Source organism: Phasianus colchicus, chromosome 21 (assembly GCF_987193195.1).
Source record: "Phasianus colchicus chromosome 21, bPhaCol1.hap1.1, whole genome shotgun sequence".
Lineage (NCBI taxonomy): Eukaryota > Metazoa > Chordata > Aves > Galliformes > Phasianidae > Phasianus > Phasianus colchicus.
Genome location: NC_143456.1, coordinates 6,569,470 through 6,587,182, shown reverse-complemented (window position 1 = coordinate 6,587,182; position 17,713 = coordinate 6,569,470). Strand labels below are relative to the sequence as shown.

Sequence of the window (17,713 nt, the reverse complement as noted above, 5' to 3'; positions counted from 1 at the left end):
CTCGCATGGCCCCGCCCCCTGACGGCCCCGCCCCGCGCCCGGCAGCCCGCGCCGCCGCGCGCCCCGCGCCGTGCCCCGGAGCTGGGCGCGATGGGCCCGGGCTGGCGGGCGCCGTCGGCTGCGCTGGTGGGCGGCAGCGTGGCTTTGTTCGGTGCGCTGAGGCGGGCGGCTCTGGCCGTTCCCCGACCCGCAGCCGTGAGGAGCCGACCCGGGCGTGTTTGGCGTTGGAGGAACCTCCTCGTTTCCTTCGCACATTCCGTTCTCGCCGGGCTGTGGGCCCTACTCAGGTACTGGGGGTGGATGGGAGCTCGGGGGGTGATGCCGTGGGCAGCCCACGCACGGCTCTCCCACAGCCCGGGAGTGCGAAACACCGCCCAATTCCTCCCTGCGCACCATGGCAGGGTTGGGGTCTTAGGGCTGTACCCTCACAGCAGCGCTCAGCCTCACCCTGTTTCCCTCCCCGCAGCCTTTGGCAGTCCCCGGAGCTGCTCTCCGACATCCAGGACGGGTACAGTGTCTCAGGACACCTGCTGGTCTGCTTCTCCTCAGGTGAGCACTCACTTGGTCCGGGGCCTCTGCGTCTCCACCAGCAGGAGGGACCCCCCTGGGCACAGCTCTCCCTGCAGGCACCCCAAATCCCTTCTTCTCTCCCTTCTCACTCCCGCTCTTCTCTTACCTTGCAGGCTACTTCATCCACGACAGCCTCGACATCATCTTCAACCAGCAGTCCCGCTCGTCCTGGGAGTACCTGGTGCACCATGCCATGGTGAGTGTGGCTGTAGGGACGGTGACGCTGCCCTGTGGGGAGGTGACATGCCACCCCAGGGCTCAGCCAGCCGGGAGCCCTGCCCATGCCTCACCCTGCCTGCCAGGTGGGTTGTGCAGGCAGCAAGCAGGACGGCTGCCAGCACCTGGAGACAGCCAGGCTGCGAGGGCAGAGCTTCCCAGCACGTCAGTCCTGGGGGAAGCAGCTTGTGGGACTGGCTTGGGTGCTGTAAGGGTTATAGGATCTCATAGGGAGGGCTGTGCAGGGTGTGGGGTGCTGACCTCGCTGTGCCCCCCCTCCGCAGGCCATTTCTGCCTTCGTCTCACTCATCATCACGGGCCGCTTCCTGGTGGCGGCGATGCTTCTGCTGCTGGTGGAGGTGAGCAACATCTTTCTCACCATCCGCATGCTGTTGAAGATGAGCAACGTGCCTTCCCCAGCGCTCTACGAGGCCAACAAGTACGTCAACCTGGTGATGTACTTCGCCTTCCGCCTGGCGCCCCAGGCCTACCTCACCTGGTACTTCGTGCGCTACGTGGAGGTGCAGGGCCAGGGTGCCTTCCTGATGGCCAACCTCCTGCTGCTCGACACCATGATCCTCATGTACTTCTCCCGCCTCTTGCGCTCTGATTTCTTCCCTTCCCTGCGTAAGGGATCCGCTGGGAGAGATGTGGATGGTGAGAAGTTCCTCATTGACTGAGTGAGCCGCACGCGCGCTGGGGACCGGGGCTCTCCATACCTGCTCTATGTGCCTTAGGGCTCGCTCCTTGGCTGCGGGCTCTGCGTTCACCCGCTCTGCTGCCTATAAGCTCCACCCTGCTGGAACCACCCCGACAGCCTCGCCGAGCCGTGGGGATGCCACCAAAACTGGGGGCACGGTCTATGGAGGAGCAGCCCAAGCCGGCTTCTGCGCCAGCACGGCCAGGGGTGTCTGTGAGGGAAGGGCTGAGCCTCACCCGTGGTGGCGTTGGGTGTTCTGTGCATTAAATGGGTCTGGTTACTGCTGCCGCAGCATGCCTCAGCTGGCTCTTCTGTGGGGTAGAGAGATGCTGGGGGGGGGAGGATGATGAGGTGGGAGCATGGGAAAGGATGTGCCCCCACTCCCTGGAGAGGGTGCAGTTCTTCAGCTCACTTAGGTTTAGGGAGCCCCCAGGGATGCTTGGTCCTAGCTCTCCCACAGAACGGTCCCCCTCCGTTCATTTATTTTTCCAGAGATCCCTCAGTGCTTGACATCCCTCAGCCCTGGGGCTATGCGAGGAGCAGGTGAGGGGACGTGGGGCAGAGATGAGGGCAGCAGGAGTGGTGTTGAGCCCCTCCGCAGTCCCCAACCCGCCTGTCTCCAGGCTGGCGGCACTGAGCCTGGCTGGGCTGCATGACTCACCCGGCAGCCACGTGAAGTGGAGCTGGCATGGGAAGACCGTGTGAGGCCACAGCTCTTCCTGGAAGATTGCTGCACACTCAGTCCCCCCAGGGTTGCCATCACCAGCACTGTGCAGTTCCAGCCCCCTAAGAGCACACCAGACTGACTGCAGTGGCAGCAGCCCCTCTGCAAGTAGGGGTGCAGCTCTCTAGGGCAGCAGAGCCAAAGCTGGCCCAGCCGGTCCTGCGGAGCACCAGAGTGTTAGGAAGGCAAATCCTGCTGATGTGACAGCTCCAGGATCACCCTGGACTGGTATAAGCAGCAGGGCTTAGAGGGACTCCTGTCCAACCCCTGCTCCAGGGCAGGATCAGTGCTTACCCACACCATCCCCAGCTCACGTGGACACGGTGCTGCAAGTCAAGTGGAAGCAGGGGGGGGACTCAGCCCACCTCCAGATGGCTGGGAAAGCCCCACAGTGCCAGGTACACCCAGGGGGCACTGATTCTGTAGCTGGCAGAGGGGGCTGTGTGTCAGGAGCAGCCTGGCAGCCAGAGGGGAGATGCAATGTGTGGGATCACATGGCTGGGAATCTATGCACGTTCCAAACCAACCACTTCACTCGCCCCCTCTTTGCTCAGTGCCAGAACAGAAGCAAGCAGGCCCTGAGCTGAGCTGCAGGGTCTCTTCCTGCCCCAGCAAGTTCCAGTTCTACCACTAAAACATCCCAACCGCTACGCCTCATCTTCCTATCTGCAGCTGAAGCACCAACTCAACCTGTAAACACCCTGCACAGTTAACTCCTACTGTTCTCCCTCCTGATCACCTTTCCCCTTATCTCTTCTCCCAGCACAGTGATCAGCCCATGCTCACACCACTCTGCAGCAGCGTAGAAGGGTCAGGAACGACCAAGCTTTCCCCATCCTCCAGCTGTACAACAGCACTGGGGCAGCTGTGGGTCAGGCTGGCTGCCAGCCCAGAGCAAGAAGCAAGCACAGGGAAGATGCACACTGAGTGCCAGCCAGAAGCAGCCATCAGGCTAAGTTGAGGCAGGGTCAGGGCAGATTGCAAGTCATGCTGAAGTGAAATCCCTTCCCAGCCCAGCCTCCACACTGCCAGGGACGGCTGCAGCACATACCTGCTCCTCACTCCATGATAAGGCTCTCCAAAAAGAACTCATTTTACTCAGAGGGGTAACTGCAGCTAAATCAAAGATGAGGCATAGGGCTTGGCTAATACCTACAGAGCCCCTTATGCTGCCTGTTCCCTTCCCACAGTGCTGAGGACACAGGCAGGAATTTTAGGCAGGTGGCTTCCAAAAGCCAAAAGGAACATCAGACCCAGCCCCAAGAAGGAGCACATCTGTCCCAGGTCCCTGCAGTGCTGTGCAGCTCAGCCCTCAGGAGATCTTTATCCCGTTTCCAAAGCAGTAGCAACCACAACAGCCTCCCTGTTCCATTCACCACTATGCTCTGTGAGCTCAGGATTCCACCACCCTCCCCAAAAGGTGTGAGGGAAACCTGGCATCCCACCACCCAAAACTTCAATTGCCCCTGTCACTATTTGGTCACAGCTTTCACCAGCTTCCTTCCCTAAAGCCAAACTCTACACTTCATGCTAAGTACTCCTACAGGCTTATCCATGCTTCACCTCTACTTCCTCCTCACCCAGTGCTCCACATTCTTATGACTCTCCAAGCACTCCAAAAAGCTGGTTGAGGAAATAAACGACTGCCAAGGCAACAGCAGCAGTTTGTCTACAAACAGCCCTGGTGAGGACAGCAAACTCAGCAAGGTCACAGGCAACATAACAGGAACTGTGTCAGGGAAACCAGACTGCGATTCACACGCTGCAGCAAGGGGAGCATGGATCATGCCAGAAAGAAAAAAAAAACAACTACAGTAAGCACTTGCTATTGGGTTAGCTTGAGGGCTTTGTCCAGAGAAACCTGCAGCCTAAGCTAATAGTTGATAGAAGTTGGGAAGTGGCACAACACTCACCTTGTGTCAGTTCTGAACCACAAACTGATTTTGTTGCAGTTTGTACCTGCCTATTCTTGGGCATTAAGCAGCTTGTGGTACGTTCCACAAGGAAGTTATGGAGGATGCTGAGAACCACCACCACAAACATTTACTAATAACTACACAGCAAAACACATTATTCTGAAATCCTACTGATGTAAACAGAGAGATTTGCAATTCAGGGGAGTGCCACCTCACTGATGTTTACCCACTGCAGACAGAGAACGTGTCAGTGATGCAGGAGAGACTAGCAATGAAGTGTGAGGTGTGGGACAGCACTGTGAGCCTCTCAGTGCAGCCAGCTCCTGCCAAGCAAGTGCCAGACCACAGCAGGAGGGAGGGAGGGACACTGTTTACTGAAATGAAGCCCCAACAGTTTCCTGGAAGCTCTTCTGTATGGGCTATGTAGTCACAAAACACAAGAGCCCCTCAGTGGTTTTACAGGGTTTATTATCCTGTCTGTACAGTCCTTGGTAGATGCAGTTTAGATGATTCCAATCTGGAAAGAAGCAAAACATGTTAAAACAGATGTTATGGTGGCAGAAAGGCAGAGCCTCCACCAGACATCACTGACACAGCTGCATCTCCCCAGGATTCCTTCCTCTGAAAACATGCTTCTTCCTACCAGACTCGCCCAGTGCCTCACACAGTTGATGTATTCATTTGCTCCACTGTGACCCTCGTGTTAATCCTTACAGCCACCATCCCCACCTCCAACACCTACCACCACAGCCTCCTGCTTCCCACAGCCATCAAGGACTAAACTACCTGGCCATTTCCAGCAACAGAGCCACATGCACAGCAGAAATCCTTCACCCAGGCCCTAGCAGTGCTTTTGACAGCATGTTCTTCTTTCTGAGGAGTGCTGCCAACATCGTTGTCTGTGAACACTATTAGAACAGACACCACTTCACCCTGAGGCAGTTTCTGCATCCTCCTAGTACTTTAAAATTCATGCAGCCTTGTGTAGTGGAGCCCCTCCCTGGAGGAGAGGAAGAACTGCAGCTCTGTCAGTTCACTACCCACCTGACCTCAGACAGGCAGAACAAGGTTTTATGAGACAGTATTTGTTCTTGCTTAACCACCCTGCAAATCCTACTTAACTGCAAACTACTCTGCAGCAGTACTGCTGTGCTTTAAGCACAAGTACCTCATGTGCACACCAAGAAGAAGGAGGTACAGCAAATATGAGGCAGCAAATAGGAGCTGACAGCTTCAAACATTTCTCACCTTGTTGGCTACATCCAGGGCATCATAGTCAGGAGCCAGTCGGACGTAAGCCTTCTTCTCCCCATCAGGCCTAGAGTGGAATAGGAGGTGTCAGTACTGAGGCACACAAATCCTCAAACCCACTCCACATTCCTATTATAATGGTGTGCATCAGTGGTTCCTTTGAAAACATCAGTTTACTCAGTGGTAAAAAATTGTTCACATCATCTGCACAGAACTCCTGCAGGACTTCCAGAAGAAGCCAACTTTCTGGCATAACACCATTTTAAACTTCCACTAAGATGTGCTCAATCATATGATTTTATCTATCATAACTTCAGCACTGAAAACACTACAGAGTTTAATACCTTACTTCCTGAGAACTCCCACAGCATGGCTGAAACTCACACCTGTCCAAATTTCCTACAAGAGTGACTGCTCTCCCCCTTACCTTATCAAGGTGTTGACCTTGGCCACATCGATATCATACAGCTTCTTGACTGCCTGTTTGATCTGGTGCTTGTTTGCCTTGACATCGACGATGAAAACCAGAGTATTGTTATCCTCTATCTTCTTCATTGCCGATTCTGTGGTCAAAGGGAACTTGATAATGGCATAATGGTCAAGCCTGCAAGAAAGATTGCCTCAGCTTAAGAAAAGGATTGCAGAAGCTGTGCATATACATCAGGAGTTTTAAAATATCAGTTATCACCTAGAAATATCCGGGGTACATCAGTTACCAAAAAAGTTCTAATCACAAACTCTCAGGCTTTGGTCGCTTAAAATCATCACTTGCACCCCGATGCTCTGCAGTGAAAACGTGGCTCAGCTCCAAAGGCAGCAGATGGGCGAGGTCTTACCGTGGGACTCGCAGAGGGGCTGTCCCCACACACAAAGCCCTGCCAGGCCCACCACCCCCACGTACTTGTTTCTCCTCGGGGCACTCTTCCGGGGGTATTTGGGCTGCCGCCGCAGGCGCAGGGTCTTGGGCCTCCTGAAGGTGGGCGACGTGCGGATCTTCTTCTTCTTGTGGCTGTGGACTCCCTTCAGGACGGCCTTCTTGGCCTTCAGCGCTTTGGCCTTCGCCTCCGTCTTGGGCGGCACGGCTGTGACAACACCTCAGTCAGTGCAAAGCAGGACCACGTGTCAGCAGCCCTCCCACCTGCCCCAGCGGGACACGTCTCCCCACGAGGCACCCCGACAGACCTGTGTCCAAACCGCTCCTCAGGCAATGAGCCTCATCCACAACAGCCCGGCTGAGTTCTCCCCTCTGTCCTCACCACCACACGGCTCCCCTCAACCTCCCCCGCAGCACACAGCTCGGCCCTCAGCCCTCACACCCAACACCCGAGCTTTCCCCCCCCGATCCCAGGACTCACCTCACGTAACCAGGCCGCCCCGCCGCTGCGGGCCTCCCCCGCGCCCTCCACGTGCCCGCGGCCCAGCGCCGCCCCGCGGCCCTCCCGCGCCCTGCGACCCCCTCAGCCCGACCCCCGCAGCCCCACCGCACCCCGCGGGGCCTCGCAGCCCGGCGACCGCCCTTCTCAGAGCCCGCCACGTCCGCCCGCCCTCACCCTCCTTCTTCGCCTTGGGCGCCATCTTGGGCAGCCAGAAGCCGAAAGGGGCTTCCCGCCCCACGCCGCACGGGCTTATAGCCCCAAACCTCGCGAGGTTTCCTTTCCGTCTCGCCGCGGGGCTTGCCGGGAAGGGTAGTTTTGGGGGGCGTGGCCTCTGTTGCGCGTGCGCAAATCGCTCCCCGCCTCCCGCGGGGCGTCATGGGAGTTGTAGTCCCGGTCCCCTCCCGGGTCGGGGCGGGGCGTGGACGCCGATGCCTCCGGGGCGGAGTGTGCGGCGCTGAGCACCGAGCGGAGCGGGAGGGGCGCGGGAACGGGGATCGCCCCTCGGTACCGCCGGGAGGGGACAGGGGACAGCTGGGAGGAGGGACAGCGAAATCCCGGAGTGCGGAGCGGGGACACGGGGACAGCTGGGACGGGGGGGTGGGCTGTGTGCCGAGTGGCACCCGGGGGGACGTGGGGATAAGTGGGATGGGGAGACGTGGGACGTGGGGATGGGCGCCTTCCGGGATGCTTTACGTGGGGACAGCGGGACGTGGGGACACGGGGACAGCAGGATCTGCGGGGATGTGGGGATAGTGGGGTTTGGGGAGGTGGGGATGGTGGGACTTGGGGACAGCAGGACTTAGAGACACAGGGACAGTGGGATTTGGGGACAGTGAGACAGTGGGACCTGGGGACATGAAGACAGCATAATTTGGGGACATAGGGACAGGGAAAATTGGGGACGGTGCGATTTGGGGACAGGGGGACGGTGGAATTTGGAGACATGGTGGACAGCGGGATTTGGGGACATGGAGACAGCACGGTTTGGGGACAGTGGGACTTGGGGACACGGAGACAGCAGAACTTGGAGACGTGGTGACATCAGGATCTGGGACACAGCCACAGCACCGCCCCCCCCGTCCCTCCCCATCTCCCCAGGCCTGGCGGTTCCCCTCAGCCCCGCTCCATCCCGCCCATCCCATCCCTCCGGCCGCGGGGCACCATGAACGTGCTGGCCCCGGTGCGCAGGGACAGGGTGGTGGCCGATCTGCCGCAGGTGAGTGGGGAGGGGGCAGCACCCGGGGGGCGACCTCCCCGACCCCACAGCCTCACCGGGTCCCCTTTGTCCCTCTCCCCCCAACCTCCCCCACACACACCGCAGTGCTTTCGGAAGGAGGCCGCCCTGCACACCCGCCCCGAATTCCATTCCAGTGTGAGCAGCGCCTGCCAGGAGCAGCGGACGGGCACTGTGGGGTGAGGCTGGGATGGGGATGGGGATGGGGAGGTCCATGGCGGTGCCCGCCCTACGCAAACTGGGGGGTCCCGGCAGGAAGACGCCGCGTGGCTGCGGCGCTGCACGGCTGCGTCACGGCACAGGAATGCGGCGGGGGGGGGGTTGAGGGGAGGGGCGGGGAGATGGGGGGAGTTGTGCTGCAGGGGGGTGCGGGTGGTCCCCCATAACGGTGGTTATCCTGGGAGCTGACCGTGTGCCCCCCCTTCCTGCAATGTCTGTGTTCCCACAGCTTCAAGATCTCCAAGATCATCGTGGTGGGGGACCTGGCGGTGGGGAAGACCTGCCTCATCAACCGGTAACCCCGATGGAAAGGATGCTGGGGGGCTCTAGTGGGAGGAACCCCCCCTCCTCCTTATCCTGCTTCATCCCCCGCCAACAGTTTTTGCAAGGACACCTTTGACAAGAACTACAAGGCGACCATCGGGGTGGACTTTGAGATGGAGCGCTTTGAAGTGCTGGGGGTGCCCTTCAGCCTGCAGCTGTGAGTAGCGCTGGCATTGTGTCACCCCCCCCTCCACACAACAGCCCCTGCTGACCCCCCCACACCACTCACCCCCTCCCCAGGTGGGACACGGCCGGACAGGAGCGCTTCAAGTGCATCGCCTCCACCTACTACCGGGGAGCACAAGGTGAGACCCTTCCCCCCCATGTCCCCACCAACCATCCCCACATCCCCTCTGACCACCTCCGTCCCCATTGCTCACTTCATCACCCCCAACAGCCATCGTCATCGTCTTTGATGTCAACGATGTGGCATCCCTGGACCACACACGGTAGGTGGCACGTGGGGTACAGTGGGGCTGGAGGTGGCTGTGGGGTTGGTGTCACCTCCATTGTGCAAACGAGAGGGCAGCGCTCGGCAGCATGGTGATACGGCCCCATAGGCAGTGGTTGGCAGACGCCTTGAAGGAGAACGATCCCTCCAACGTCATCCTCTTCCTGGTGGGCTCCAAGAAGGACCTGAGCGTGAGTGTGTCCCCCTCCCATGGGCTCTCCCTGGGCGGTGGGGCCGTTCCCATTGCCCACCCTGCTCCCTTGGCAGACACCAGCTCAGTACAGCCGGATGGAGAAGGATGCCCTCAAGGTGGCCCAGGAGATGCAGGCAGAGTTCTGGGCTGTGTCCTCACTCACAGGTTGGGACATGGGCAAAGCTGGAGGGAGATGGGGGCAAGGTGAGCCCTGCTGGAGCTCAGGACTCTTCTTCTATGGGGCAGGAGAGAACGTGAGGGATTTCTTCTTCCGTGTGGCAGCACTGACCTTTGAGAGCAGTGTGTTGGCAGAGCTGGAGCGTGGCAGTGCCCGGCGGATCGGCGATGCCGTACGTGAGTACCCACGACCCCCTCCTCCATGGCTATCCCCCCACCCATCCACCTAACCCTAACCCCAGCCCCTCCATCCTGCAGGCATCGGCAGCACCGAGAGCGACCTGTACCTGTCAGCACCCCGCAAGAAACCCAAATGCTGCCAGTGAGCCCCGCAGCACCTCGTGCCTCCATACCAAAGAGCGGCGGCCCCGGCGGGTGGGGGCATCCCATAGCTATGCAAACCCCCCCCTAGAAGGGACACCCCCAGCCTTCATTGTAATAAAATGGTTTTTTATGCTTTTTAAGGAAGCCGTCGGGCTGGCGGGAAGGAAGGAGAGCCGTGCGTTGCGGTGCCAACCCTCATTCCCAACCCATCTGGTGTTGGTCGAAGCGGGGCTGCAGGCGGGGGGGCACGCAGTGGGCACACTTGTAGTGCTCCCGAATCCACCGCCCTCCCTCGCTGTCTTCGATGCAGATGGCTGCGACGCCTGCAGGATGCAATGAGGGCTCAGTGTCAGCCCCTGCATCACCTATGGGTGCCCCCACCCCGGTGCCCATCCTACCTGCCACGACCCCCCCTTGGCGCTCCACCAGCTGGATGGCCGCTCGCATGGTGCCCCCGGTTTCCACCCACTGATCCACCAGGAGGATGCGCATACCTGGGGAGGGGCAGAGCTGTATCCCAGCGCCCATTGTCACCCCGCTGTAGGAGTGCCCACCCCACGGGCTCAGCTCACCCGGTGTCACGGTGTCGGTGCGCACCTCCATCACCTTCTCCCGACCCGAATAGTCGGTGTAGGGTTCTGCCAATGTCTCCACGCAGAGGTGCCCGGCTTTGCGGATGGCCAAGAAGCCTTTATGCAGTGTGGCAGCCACGGCGGCACCTGGGGATGGCACTGTCACCTGCCATAGGGACAAGAATCAGGGACCCCCAGCATCCTCACTTACCCAGAATGAAGCCCATGGCATCGATGCCGGCCACCAGATCAATGGGATCTCCCTGAAAGGGTTGCAGCAGATCGGTCACACAGTCCTTCAAGCCCTGGGGAGATAGATATGGAGGTGCTGAGTATCCCCACAGCCCCCCCCTCCCAATGCCACCCCCTTGGTGCCCCCCATGTGGTCGCTGGGTACTTGCGGATGGCAGTAGAGCCGGGACGGGTCCAGCCATGCGTAGTGGGGACCTTTGGTGTTGGGGGCCATCAGTGCCAGGTACCAGCCCTTCTCCCGGGCAGCGGGGACGTGGTGCAGGTCCATGCGTAGGGTGCTGTTGGCTTGCCAAGGGGTGAATTTGCACCCCATAGGGTTTAGCGTCCCCTCCGATCGCCCCGTTGGTGTCCCTGCGCATGCTCCTTACCCAGTGTGGGACTGTCATGGGAAGTGTCACAGACAGCAACAGCTGAGCGGGGGCTGCCCCATAGCGCTGGGCCCCCGCCAATGCCTTGGGACAGCGGGGAGCTGGGATGGGGCCAGCAGGGAGCTGTGCCCACAGCCGTCCCGGTGTGACACCCACAGCCCCGCGCACATCCCCACATGGAGCTGTGCGGGCATCCGACGGGTGCGGGGTTTGGAGGAGCCAGAGCGGTGCTCGGGGTGCAGCCCCACGGGCAGATTTGGGGTCTGAGCCAACACAGGGACTTCTCGAGGCCGCACACGTCCCCGCTCGGGCATCGTCCAGCTCTGCCAAGAGCCGCTCCACGGGACGGGCGCCGCGTCCTGATTGCAAATGGGTTCCGTCCGAAGGATGGCAGCGGGCGGGGAGGGGAGCTGGCAGCCTTGATGCGCGGGCACCGGGACACGGGGATGGACAGAGCTGCCGCGGGGCAGAGCCGGGCCGTGCAATGCTGCGCCGTGCCGAGCCGAGCCGAGCCGTGCCGCCCCGCGGTGGGCGGGCCGTGCCGAGCCGCGCTCCGCTATAAGGCGGCCCCGCAGCAGCGGTGGCCCCGCGATGCCATGTGCGCCCCGCGCTGCCTCTTCCTCCCCCTCCTCCTCTTCCTCCTCCTCCTCCCGCTGTTGGCGGCCCCCAGCCCCGCAGTGGCCCCGTCGGGGCGGCCCCGTGTCCGCCGAGGGCTCACCTACCCCGGGACGCTGTGGTGCGGCGCCGGGAGCAACGCGGACAGCTACGAGCAGCTGGGTAAGGAGCTGTGCCTAAACCCACCCCGTGGTGAGACCTCCCCCCCCAGTGCTGCTCCGCTCCCCAGCACAGGACTGGGCCATTCCCATCCCTATCCCCAGCCTTGTCCATGTCCATTCATCCCGCTGCTATCCTACTCCCCACGTGCTGCTCCGCTCCCAGTCCACTCCAGAGCGATCCCCCTACTGGTGCTGTCCAACACGCTCCATACCCAGTCCTTACCCTGCTCTCGGCCTCCATCCTGGTGCTCATCTCAGTCTGGTCCCCAGACTGGTCCCAGCCCAACCCGTCCATCCTGATCAGCACTGTGGTGCTGATCCAGCCCCAATCCCCATCCTGCTGCCTGCCCTCATTCAAGTCTGATCCCAGTGCCATTTCTGGTACAGTTCTGATCCCCATTCTTACCCAATGTGGCTTCTCCAGCCACCCATCCCCAATCCCAAACCCATTCCATCCCTGATCCCATCCCATCCCTGATCCCAACCCTATTTCACCCCTGACCCCATCCCAGCTCTGATCTCGATCTCGTCTCCAGCTCTGATCCCGTCCCCAACTCTGACCCCATTCTAACCCTTATCCAATTCCATCTCATCCCCAATCCCAACCCCATTCCAGCCCCCAATCCCATTGAAGCCCAAATCTTGACTCCATCTCAACCCTGACCCCATCCAAGCCCCAATACTACTTCTTTCCATCCTTGACCCCATCCCATCCCTGATCCCAACCCCATTTCATCCCTGACTCCATCCCAGTTCCAACCTCAACCCCATCTCCAACCCTGACCCCAACCCATCCCCTATCCGACTCCATCCCAGTCCCAATCCCATCCCCAATTCCATCTCAGCCCCAATCCCAACCCCATCCCAACCCCAATGCCACTGAAGCCCAAATCCTGACCCCATCTCAACCTTGACCCCATCTCAACCCCAACCCCATCCCAGCCCCAATCTTGCTCCTTTCCATCCTTGCACCATTTCCAATCCCAATCCTCACCCAGTGCAGCTCCCATCCCATCCCATCCCATCCCCAATCCCAACACCATCCCAGCTGCACCCAGCCTTCTCCAACCCCAGCACTACCCTCAGCCCTCACCCCACAGGTGAGCACCGTGACACCGACCGCTGCTGCCGGGACCACGACCACTGCCAGCACGTCATCCACCCCTTCACCTCCCGCTATGGTTACCGCAACCTGCGCTGGCACACCATCAGCCACTGCGACTGCGACCGCCGGTGAGCAGCCCTGACCCCAAAGTTGAGGTTGGGGGAATCACAGCGGGGTTCTCCTTCTCCTCACCCTGCTTTTGGTGCAGGTTGAAGGAGTGCCTGCAGCAGGTGAACGACACGGCGTCGCGCGTGGTGGGACAGGCGTTCTTCAACGTCATCCAGGTGCCGTGCTTTGAGTTTGCCTACAAGGAGGAGTGCGTGCAGCCGTACCTCTATGTGTGGTGAGTGATACCACCTTCCCCCCTCCGTGGTTTGGGATCTGCTGTTGCTGTCTCTGACCCACGCTGTCCTGCTGTCCCCAGGTGCAGGGCGTACAACACGGTGGCCGTGGCGGTGCCCAAGGAACCGGTGCTGTATGAGTTTGGTGGGGAGCTCATCGACAGGGCAGCGTGGCCTGGGGGGGAACCCCTGGACCCCCCAGCTGTGAAAGTGAGGAAAAGGATGAAGGAAAAGAGGAAGAAGGGGAAAGGTTTGAAGAAGAGCCCTTCTGGAATCAGGGAGCTGAACCACGTCGCATCTGTCACCCCCATTCCCCCCAACTCAGGGGGACAGGACAGCAGGAAGAGGAGGAGGAAGGAGAGGAACAGAAAGAAGAGGCTGAAAAGCAACACTGAGGCAGCATGAGCCTCACGCCCACCCTGTGGGGGCTCTTGTTGTGTTAATTAATAAAGTGGGTAATGAGCAGCCACTGCAGTGTGTTGGGGGTCTGCGGGGTGAGAGCCATGGTGGGGCCAGAGAGGGGGCATATGGGGCAGTGGTGCCCATCCAACACACAGGTCTGGTCCTGGTGCATGACAGCAAGGGAGAACCCAAGGTCTGCAGGGCGGTGTGAGGAAGAGTTATGTGGGCTCCAGCTGCACATCATTGCTCACACTGGCTGTGGTTGTGGCTCTGAGGAAGGCAGCCACAGCACTGCACAGGGCTGAGCTTTCCCCTTCCCACCCCCATCAGGGATGCTGTGAGCACAGCACAGATGCAGGATGCACAGAGAGGCTGGACGCAGGCAGCTTCCCAAAAGTAAAACTTTTTATTGGGAAAACTAAAAACAAAGAGGGCCGGAAAGGAGCCAACAGCACTCAGTCAGCCCCCCCCCCACCCCCTCCCCAGTATGGCTCCGGTAAAGAGCTGCTCCCAGTTAGAATCCTGCCATAGAATTTCATGAAATAAAAAATAAAGAAAGAAAATAGCGGAAGGTTATAGCAGGGCTGCCCCCCACCCAGGCAGGCAGAGGCCCCATCCCACCCTTGCGCGGCTGCAGATCGCGTTGTCAGCCCCATAACCGGAGCGCACTGCTCAGTGGAAAGAGCTCTGCTTTGTCCCCTGTGCTGCCGCCATTCTTCAGGAGCATTTACATGCAAAAAGACCTTTGTTGAAGCAGGGCTGCGGTTCTTGCTCATTTCCTAGCGAAGAGGAGGCGAACCAAGAGCCCCGGGAGAAACAAAGGCTCTGCTTCCATAGAAAACCCTCACTAACAAAAGAGGAAAGGAGAAAAAGTGTGCAGCAAGAAACTTTCCAGTTCAGAAACATCTCTCCATTGCACTGCAGCTGCTCCTGCTGGGACCGCAGCTCTGTGCTCTGCCCGCTCCCAGGCCCAGGGGTCTCCCCCAGGCAGCCGAGAGCTGTGCCCGGTATGTGGGTGCGACGTCTCGACATATTTTTTTGATCAGCTTAACACAAATCAGCTTCTCTGCAGAACTTTCAGCCTCCAACCAACAAAAGGAGGAGGAGCAGACTTTCACCACCTTCCATGGCAAATCTGTCACTAAGAGAGGGCAGGCACCACAGGGCAGACAAAACCTCTCAACCAGTGTCCGGTAGAAACACTATTTATTCACCCCTTTTGGTTACAGTTGGGCAGGAGGAAGTCGATATGGAGGAGGGTGCCATGCACTCTCAGCTGCTTTGGGTGCTCTCCACCATAGGAGCTCTTGCAGTGTTTCAGCCCATGCGTCTGTCCTGTGCTTGGTGAAGCTGCTGCTGCCCGGGGTTTTGCTTTGCAGTCTGATTAAAAAAAAAAAACAAAACCAAAACAAACAACAGAAAGCCCCACAAAAACAAAACAAACTAAATAAATATTGTTCCAAAAGAAGCCAGAGGAGAGCAAGCCTTTGGTACAACAGCTGCGTTTCTCTCTGGCATGACCCCTAAGCCCCAGAGCAGCTGTGCCCTGGCTGCGGGGTGGCACAGATTTTGCAGAGCCTGCTACCTGTGAGATCACAGAGCAAACAACAACAGAAACCCTTTGAGAACTCTGGTTCCCTTGTCACAACCCCAGTGACTTTGCTTCGTGCTCCCTGGGTGAGGAGAGGAAACAGTCAGGGCATGGGAGAGTCCAAATAGAAAAGGCTCACTCCAGGCCAGTGGTCTGCAGATCCTGCTAGGTTTGCTTCCTCGTGGTTGCAGTGACAGCACTGCTGTGCGCATAGAAGGACAGATTCATTCCGTCTTGTAACACTCCACCCAGCTTCCAAGTAATGAGCCAGGACCTGGAACACAGAGGCCACTGCAGCTGTCCTTTCCTATGAAATATTTATATATATATAGTATACATATTTAGACCAGCTCTGCCAAGTCTGTTCATTCACTCAGCTGCACATCACCACGAGTCGTTTCCCACCATCTCATGATGTATAAAACAGGAGTTACGTGGCTGAGGGAAGGGAAGTTGTGTTCAACTTTTGCTCTCCCTTCCCCTTCCTAGAGAAGGGAACGGAGGGTTGGGGTCAGGTCCAGCACGGCCTATCGGTCCATCTCATCCAGCAGCGGTGTGGCGTCCCCGGCGATGGACATGGGTGTGCTCTCAATCATGGGGCTGGGAGATGGGCGAGGAGTCAACCTCTGCTTCTGTTTCCTTCGCTCAGCCTCCTTCTCCTGGAGCCACTGCTCGGCCATCTTCCCCCAGTCGATGGCAGCGTGACTGTTGGTCCTGTAGGCAGGAGGTGAGATGTGCCATGGGCAAGAAAAACTTGGGCAGCTTTCCCTGCCCTCCCTCCCCACAGGGGAAAACTCAAGGCAACCCCACTGTAATGCTACCACGAAAGCAACCGACGCGTTACACAGACATGCATGCAACTCTTCCACTCACTTTGGCTGCTGCCTCTGCCTGGAACTGGATGAGGCCTGCGACTGTGTCTGGGACTGTGTGGACTGGGGTGTGGTGTTGGCCTGGAGCTGGTACTGGGGCGTTGTGATCGGCTGGCTGGGGGTAGTGTAGGAGTAACTGGGGGTCATCAGAGGGGTGGCCACCGGTTGCTGTGCTGGAGTTGTGAAGACCTGCAGGGAGCAGATATTGTTAGGAGACAGAGGGAAACCGCTGAGCTGTGAGGCAGAGATCTGGCATGCTCCCCACTGCTCTACTTGCTGGTGCACGTCTTTGCTGCACTCTCCTAGGCCTGCTGGAGCCCCTCATCTGAGCAAGGAAAGGTTTGCAGAGATCACAGCCCAAGGAATGAGGGGCTGCAGGGCAGAACGAGAAACACCCTGCTGAGCACAGGACATTTCTGGGTCCTGCTTATTCCCCCTAGAGTCTCCAGCCATAAACCTGCCAGCCTTCCTCACCGATTCCACACAGGGTATGAGGGGAGACACTGAAACTAAGCAAAGGTGAGGACCAGAAGGGAGACAGGTGCAAGAGATACTTAGGAAAGCTTGCACAAACAACATATCTGAGTGGACTGCAGAACAGACAGATTTGCCTTGCTTTTCTGCCATAGTGGGTTGCAGAAAAGACAGCTCCTTCCCAGATCCCAACTGGCTGGCTCACTGCCTAACAGAGCACTTTGTCTCTTTGCCTCATGATGTTCATCTCCCTTTGGATTCTCTTAATACACTGAGTTACCCACAGTCCCTGTCTATCCCCAGCTCAATACTTCTGCCAAACTCCATGAAAGCCTCCCAAGGTGGTCCAAAAGAGGATCACTCCTCCATGCAAGCCTTGTCTTGCAGCACCTCTCTGTTAGATCTCTCTGCTGGCTGGGTGTGTTTCCTGTACCCAGGCACCTCAGTGCAGCTGAATTTTGCCTCAGGGTCAGCTGGGGAGCTGGCAACACGTGCTGGTGGAGGTAGGCACCAGCATGCATGAGGAAAGGTTTCAGCATGAGCTGAAACTGTTCACCTTCATCTCACTCAATGCAAAGCCTGTGGGTGTTCAGTCAGGCTAAGGTGTTCGCCTGCCGGTGCAGCTCAGAGATTAACACACTGAGCTGAAAAGCCCTGCAAACTCAGCACATAACTTCACAGCTAATCTCTTCCTCTGGCAGCTCACGCTGTTGAAAGAGGGGCACAATCAGAAAGCTGTGTGCCCGCACCGCTGGATCCCTTCTCTCTACCCTGCCACATTCCTCAGGAGCCAAACCAATTTGCTATTTGCCTCAAAGGCTTAAAAAGTGCACCTACGTGGTACGCGCTGCTGCCACCTCCACTGCCTCCGTAGCCATACTGACTGGATGCCCACTGTGCAGGGGTGGCATTTGGGTTCTGCCCCTGCCCTGTCACAGCAGCAATGGCACTGAACATCTGGGAAGTCATGTTCTGTGGTAGAGCGTTCACTGCACGGGTCAGGTCTGCAAGAAAGGCCGTTATGTTAGACAGAGGAGAGCCTTGAGAAGGACCTTGTGCCCCAATTCCAGCCAGAAGAGGCCCACACTGACCTGCCAGGTTAATGTTAGCTGGAGTAGCATTAATGGAGGCTGGAGTTCTGGTCCGACTGCTACTGCTGGGAGTAATACCTGTACAAAACACAAGACAAAACAGATGGATTCATCTTCCCAAAAGAACAGTTATTGGCTTAAACTACAGATTAAAAAAAAAACAAAAAAAGAAGTGGAAACATTTGTCCTGGCAA

The 17,713-nt window shown here is 58.4% G+C and overlaps 6 protein-coding genes and 2 non-coding genes across 12 annotated transcripts in view; 3 read left to right on the top strand and 5 right to left on the bottom strand.

Moving 5' to 3' along the window:
- Positions 1–57: 57 nt before the first annotated feature.
- On the top strand, positions 58–1,777 carry TLCD1 (TLC domain containing 1). The gene is made up of 4 exons (XM_031591684.2): positions 58–287; positions 467–549; positions 684–766; positions 1,071–1,777. Exons 1-4 carry the CDS (start codon positions 91–93, stop codon positions 1,464–1,466), a joined length of 759 nt encoding a protein of 252 aa, XP_031447544.1. The 5' UTR covers positions 58–90; the 3' UTR covers positions 1,467–1,777.
- Positions 1,778–4,577: 2,800 nt separating this feature from the next.
- Positions 4,578–7,051, bottom strand: RPL23A (ribosomal protein L23a). Of its 2 annotated transcripts, XM_031591685.2 has the most exons (5): positions 6,928–7,051; positions 6,279–6,459; positions 5,805–5,981; positions 5,375–5,444; positions 4,578–4,643 (listed from the first exon to the last, which is right to left on the bottom strand). In XM_031591685.2, exons 1-5 carry the CDS (start codon positions 6,950–6,952, stop codon positions 4,629–4,631), a joined length of 468 nt encoding a protein of 155 aa, XP_031447545.1. In that variant the 5' UTR covers positions 6,953–7,051; the 3' UTR covers positions 4,578–4,628. The 2 variants fall into 2 exon arrangements, with proteins under 2 accessions (XP_031447545.1, XP_089978685.1); XM_090122559.1 differs by having other exon boundaries at positions 4,578–5,444.
- On the bottom strand, positions 5,520–5,587 carry LOC116228255 (small nucleolar RNA SNORD42). Its single transcript, XR_004166736.2, has one exon. It is a non-coding gene; the product is annotated as a small nucleolar RNA SNORD42 (small nucleolar RNA).
- On the bottom strand, positions 6,080–6,152 carry LOC116228256 (small nucleolar RNA Z17). The gene has a single exon (XR_004166737.1). It is a non-coding gene; the product is annotated as a small nucleolar RNA Z17 (small nucleolar RNA).
- A 79-nt stretch (positions 7,052–7,130) lies between the features above and the next one.
- RAB34 (RAB34, member RAS oncogene family) lies at positions 7,131–9,820 on the top strand. 2 transcript variants are annotated; one of them, XM_031591325.2, is made up of 11 exons: positions 7,131–7,257; positions 7,852–7,969; positions 8,075–8,166; positions 8,436–8,501; positions 8,586–8,687; positions 8,771–8,835; positions 8,928–8,979; positions 9,091–9,172; positions 9,249–9,339; positions 9,421–9,528; positions 9,610–9,820. In XM_031591325.2, the coding sequence occupies exons 2-11, from the start codon at positions 7,916–7,918 to the stop codon at positions 9,675–9,677; spliced, it is 780 nt and encodes a 259-aa protein (XP_031447185.1). In that variant the 5' UTR covers positions 7,131–7,257; positions 7,852–7,915; the 3' UTR covers positions 9,678–9,820. The 2 variants fall into 2 exon arrangements, with proteins under 2 accessions (XP_031447185.1, XP_031447186.1); XM_031591326.2 differs by having other exon boundaries at positions 7,250–7,312.
- On the bottom strand, positions 9,785–10,895 carry LOC116227832 (uncharacterized). 2 transcript variants are annotated; one of them, XM_090122618.1, is made up of 5 exons: positions 10,645–10,895; positions 10,459–10,552; positions 10,248–10,343; positions 10,074–10,169; positions 9,785–9,998 (listed from the first exon to the last, which is right to left on the bottom strand). In XM_090122618.1, exons 1-5 carry the CDS (start codon positions 10,810–10,812, stop codon positions 9,871–9,873), a joined length of 582 nt encoding a protein of 193 aa, XP_089978744.1. In that variant the 5' UTR covers positions 10,813–10,895; the 3' UTR covers positions 9,785–9,870. The 2 variants fall into 2 exon arrangements, with proteins under 2 accessions (XP_089978744.1, XP_089978743.1); XM_090122617.1 differs by having other exon boundaries at positions 10,248–10,394; positions 10,645–10,892.
- Positions 10,896–11,381: 486 nt separating this feature from the next.
- On the top strand, positions 11,382–13,768 carry PROCA1 (protein interacting with cyclin A1). Its single transcript, XM_031591353.2, has 4 exons — positions 11,382–11,644; positions 12,744–12,876; positions 12,957–13,091; positions 13,173–13,768. Exons 1-4 carry the CDS (start codon positions 11,464–11,466, stop codon positions 13,492–13,494), a joined length of 771 nt encoding a protein of 256 aa, XP_031447213.2. The 5' UTR covers positions 11,382–11,463; the 3' UTR covers positions 13,495–13,768.
- A 181-nt stretch (positions 13,769–13,949) lies between these two features.
- Positions 13,950–17,713, bottom strand: part of SUPT6H (SPT6 homolog, histone chaperone and transcription elongation factor) — a 26,596-nt gene continuing 22,832 nt past the window's right edge. For both annotated transcript variants that reach the window (XM_031591687.2, XM_090122615.1), the window contains exons 34-37: positions 17,520–17,597; positions 17,266–17,432; positions 15,956–16,143; positions 13,950–15,796 (exon numbers count right to left, since the gene is read on the bottom strand). In XM_031591687.2, the coding sequence (XP_031447547.1) occupies positions 15,610–15,796; positions 15,956–16,143; positions 17,266–17,432; positions 17,520–17,597 (620 nt within the window). In that variant the 3' untranslated portion in view covers positions 13,950–15,609. The remainder of the gene's footprint in view (positions 15,797–15,955; positions 16,144–17,265; positions 17,433–17,519; positions 17,598–17,713) is intronic.

What these genes read in the sequence shown, in the direction of transcription:
- PROCA1 (XM_031591353.2), top strand. Translation starts at nt 11,464, where the DNA reads ATGTGCGCCCCGCGCTGCCTCTTCCTCCCCCTCCTCCTCTTCCTCCTC. An exon ending in GGACAGCTACGAGCAGCTGG is followed by an intron (nt 11,645 to 12,743) that starts GTAAGGAGCTGT and finishes CTCACCCCACAG; the next exon opens with GTGAGCACCGTGACACCGAC. An exon ending in CAGCCGTACCTCTATGTGTG is followed by an intron (nt 13,092 to 13,172) that starts GTGAGTGATACC and finishes TGCTGTCCCCAG; the next exon opens with GTGCAGGGCGTACAACACGG.
- TLCD1 (XM_031591684.2), top strand. Translation starts at nt 91, where the DNA reads ATGGGCCCGGGCTGGCGGGCGCCGTCGGCTGCGCTGGTGGGCGGCAGC. An exon ending in GGGCTGTGGGCCCTACTCAG is followed by an intron (nt 288 to 466) that starts GTACTGGGGGTG and finishes CCCTCCCCGCAG; the next exon opens with CCTTTGGCAGTCCCCGGAGC. An exon ending in ACCTGGTGCACCATGCCATG is followed by an intron (nt 767 to 1,070) that starts GTGAGTGTGGCT and finishes CCCCCTCCGCAG; the next exon opens with GCCATTTCTGCCTTCGTCTC.
- RAB34 (XM_031591325.2), top strand. Translation starts at nt 7,916, where the DNA reads ATGAACGTGCTGGCCCCGGTGCGCAGGGACAGGGTGGTGGCCGATCTG. An exon ending in GCATCCCTGGACCACACACG is followed by an intron (nt 8,980 to 9,090) that starts GTAGGTGGCACG and finishes ACGGCCCCATAG; the next exon opens with GCAGTGGTTGGCAGACGCCT. An exon ending in GCGGATCGGCGATGCCGTAC is followed by an intron (nt 9,529 to 9,609) that starts GTGAGTACCCAC and finishes TCCATCCTGCAG; the next exon opens with GCATCGGCAGCACCGAGAGC.
- RPL23A (XM_090122559.1), bottom strand. Translation starts at nt 6,952, where the DNA reads ATGGCGCCCAAGGCGAAGAAGGAGG. An exon ending in AGTGCCCCGAGGAGAAACAA is followed by an intron (nt 5,982 to 6,278) that starts GTACGTGGGGGT and finishes TCTTTCTTGCAG; the next exon opens with GCTTGACCATTATGCCATTA. An exon ending in AAGGTCAACACCTTGATAAG is followed by an intron (nt 5,445 to 5,804) that starts GTAAGGGGGAGA and finishes ATTCCACTCTAG; the next exon opens with GCCTGATGGGGAGAAGAAGG.
- LOC116227832 (XM_090122617.1), bottom strand. Translation starts at nt 10,812, where the DNA reads ATGGGGTGCAAATTCACCCCTTGGCAAGCCAACAGCACCCTACGCATG. An exon ending in CACCGACACCGTGACACCGG is followed by an intron (nt 10,170 to 10,247) that starts GTGAGCTGAGCC and finishes GCCCCTCCCCAG; the next exon opens with GTATGCGCATCCTCCTGGTG. An exon ending in CCAAGGGGGGGTCGTGGCAG is followed by an intron (nt 9,999 to 10,073) that starts GTAGGATGGGCA and finishes TGCATCCTGCAG; the next exon opens with GCGTCGCAGCCATCTGCATC.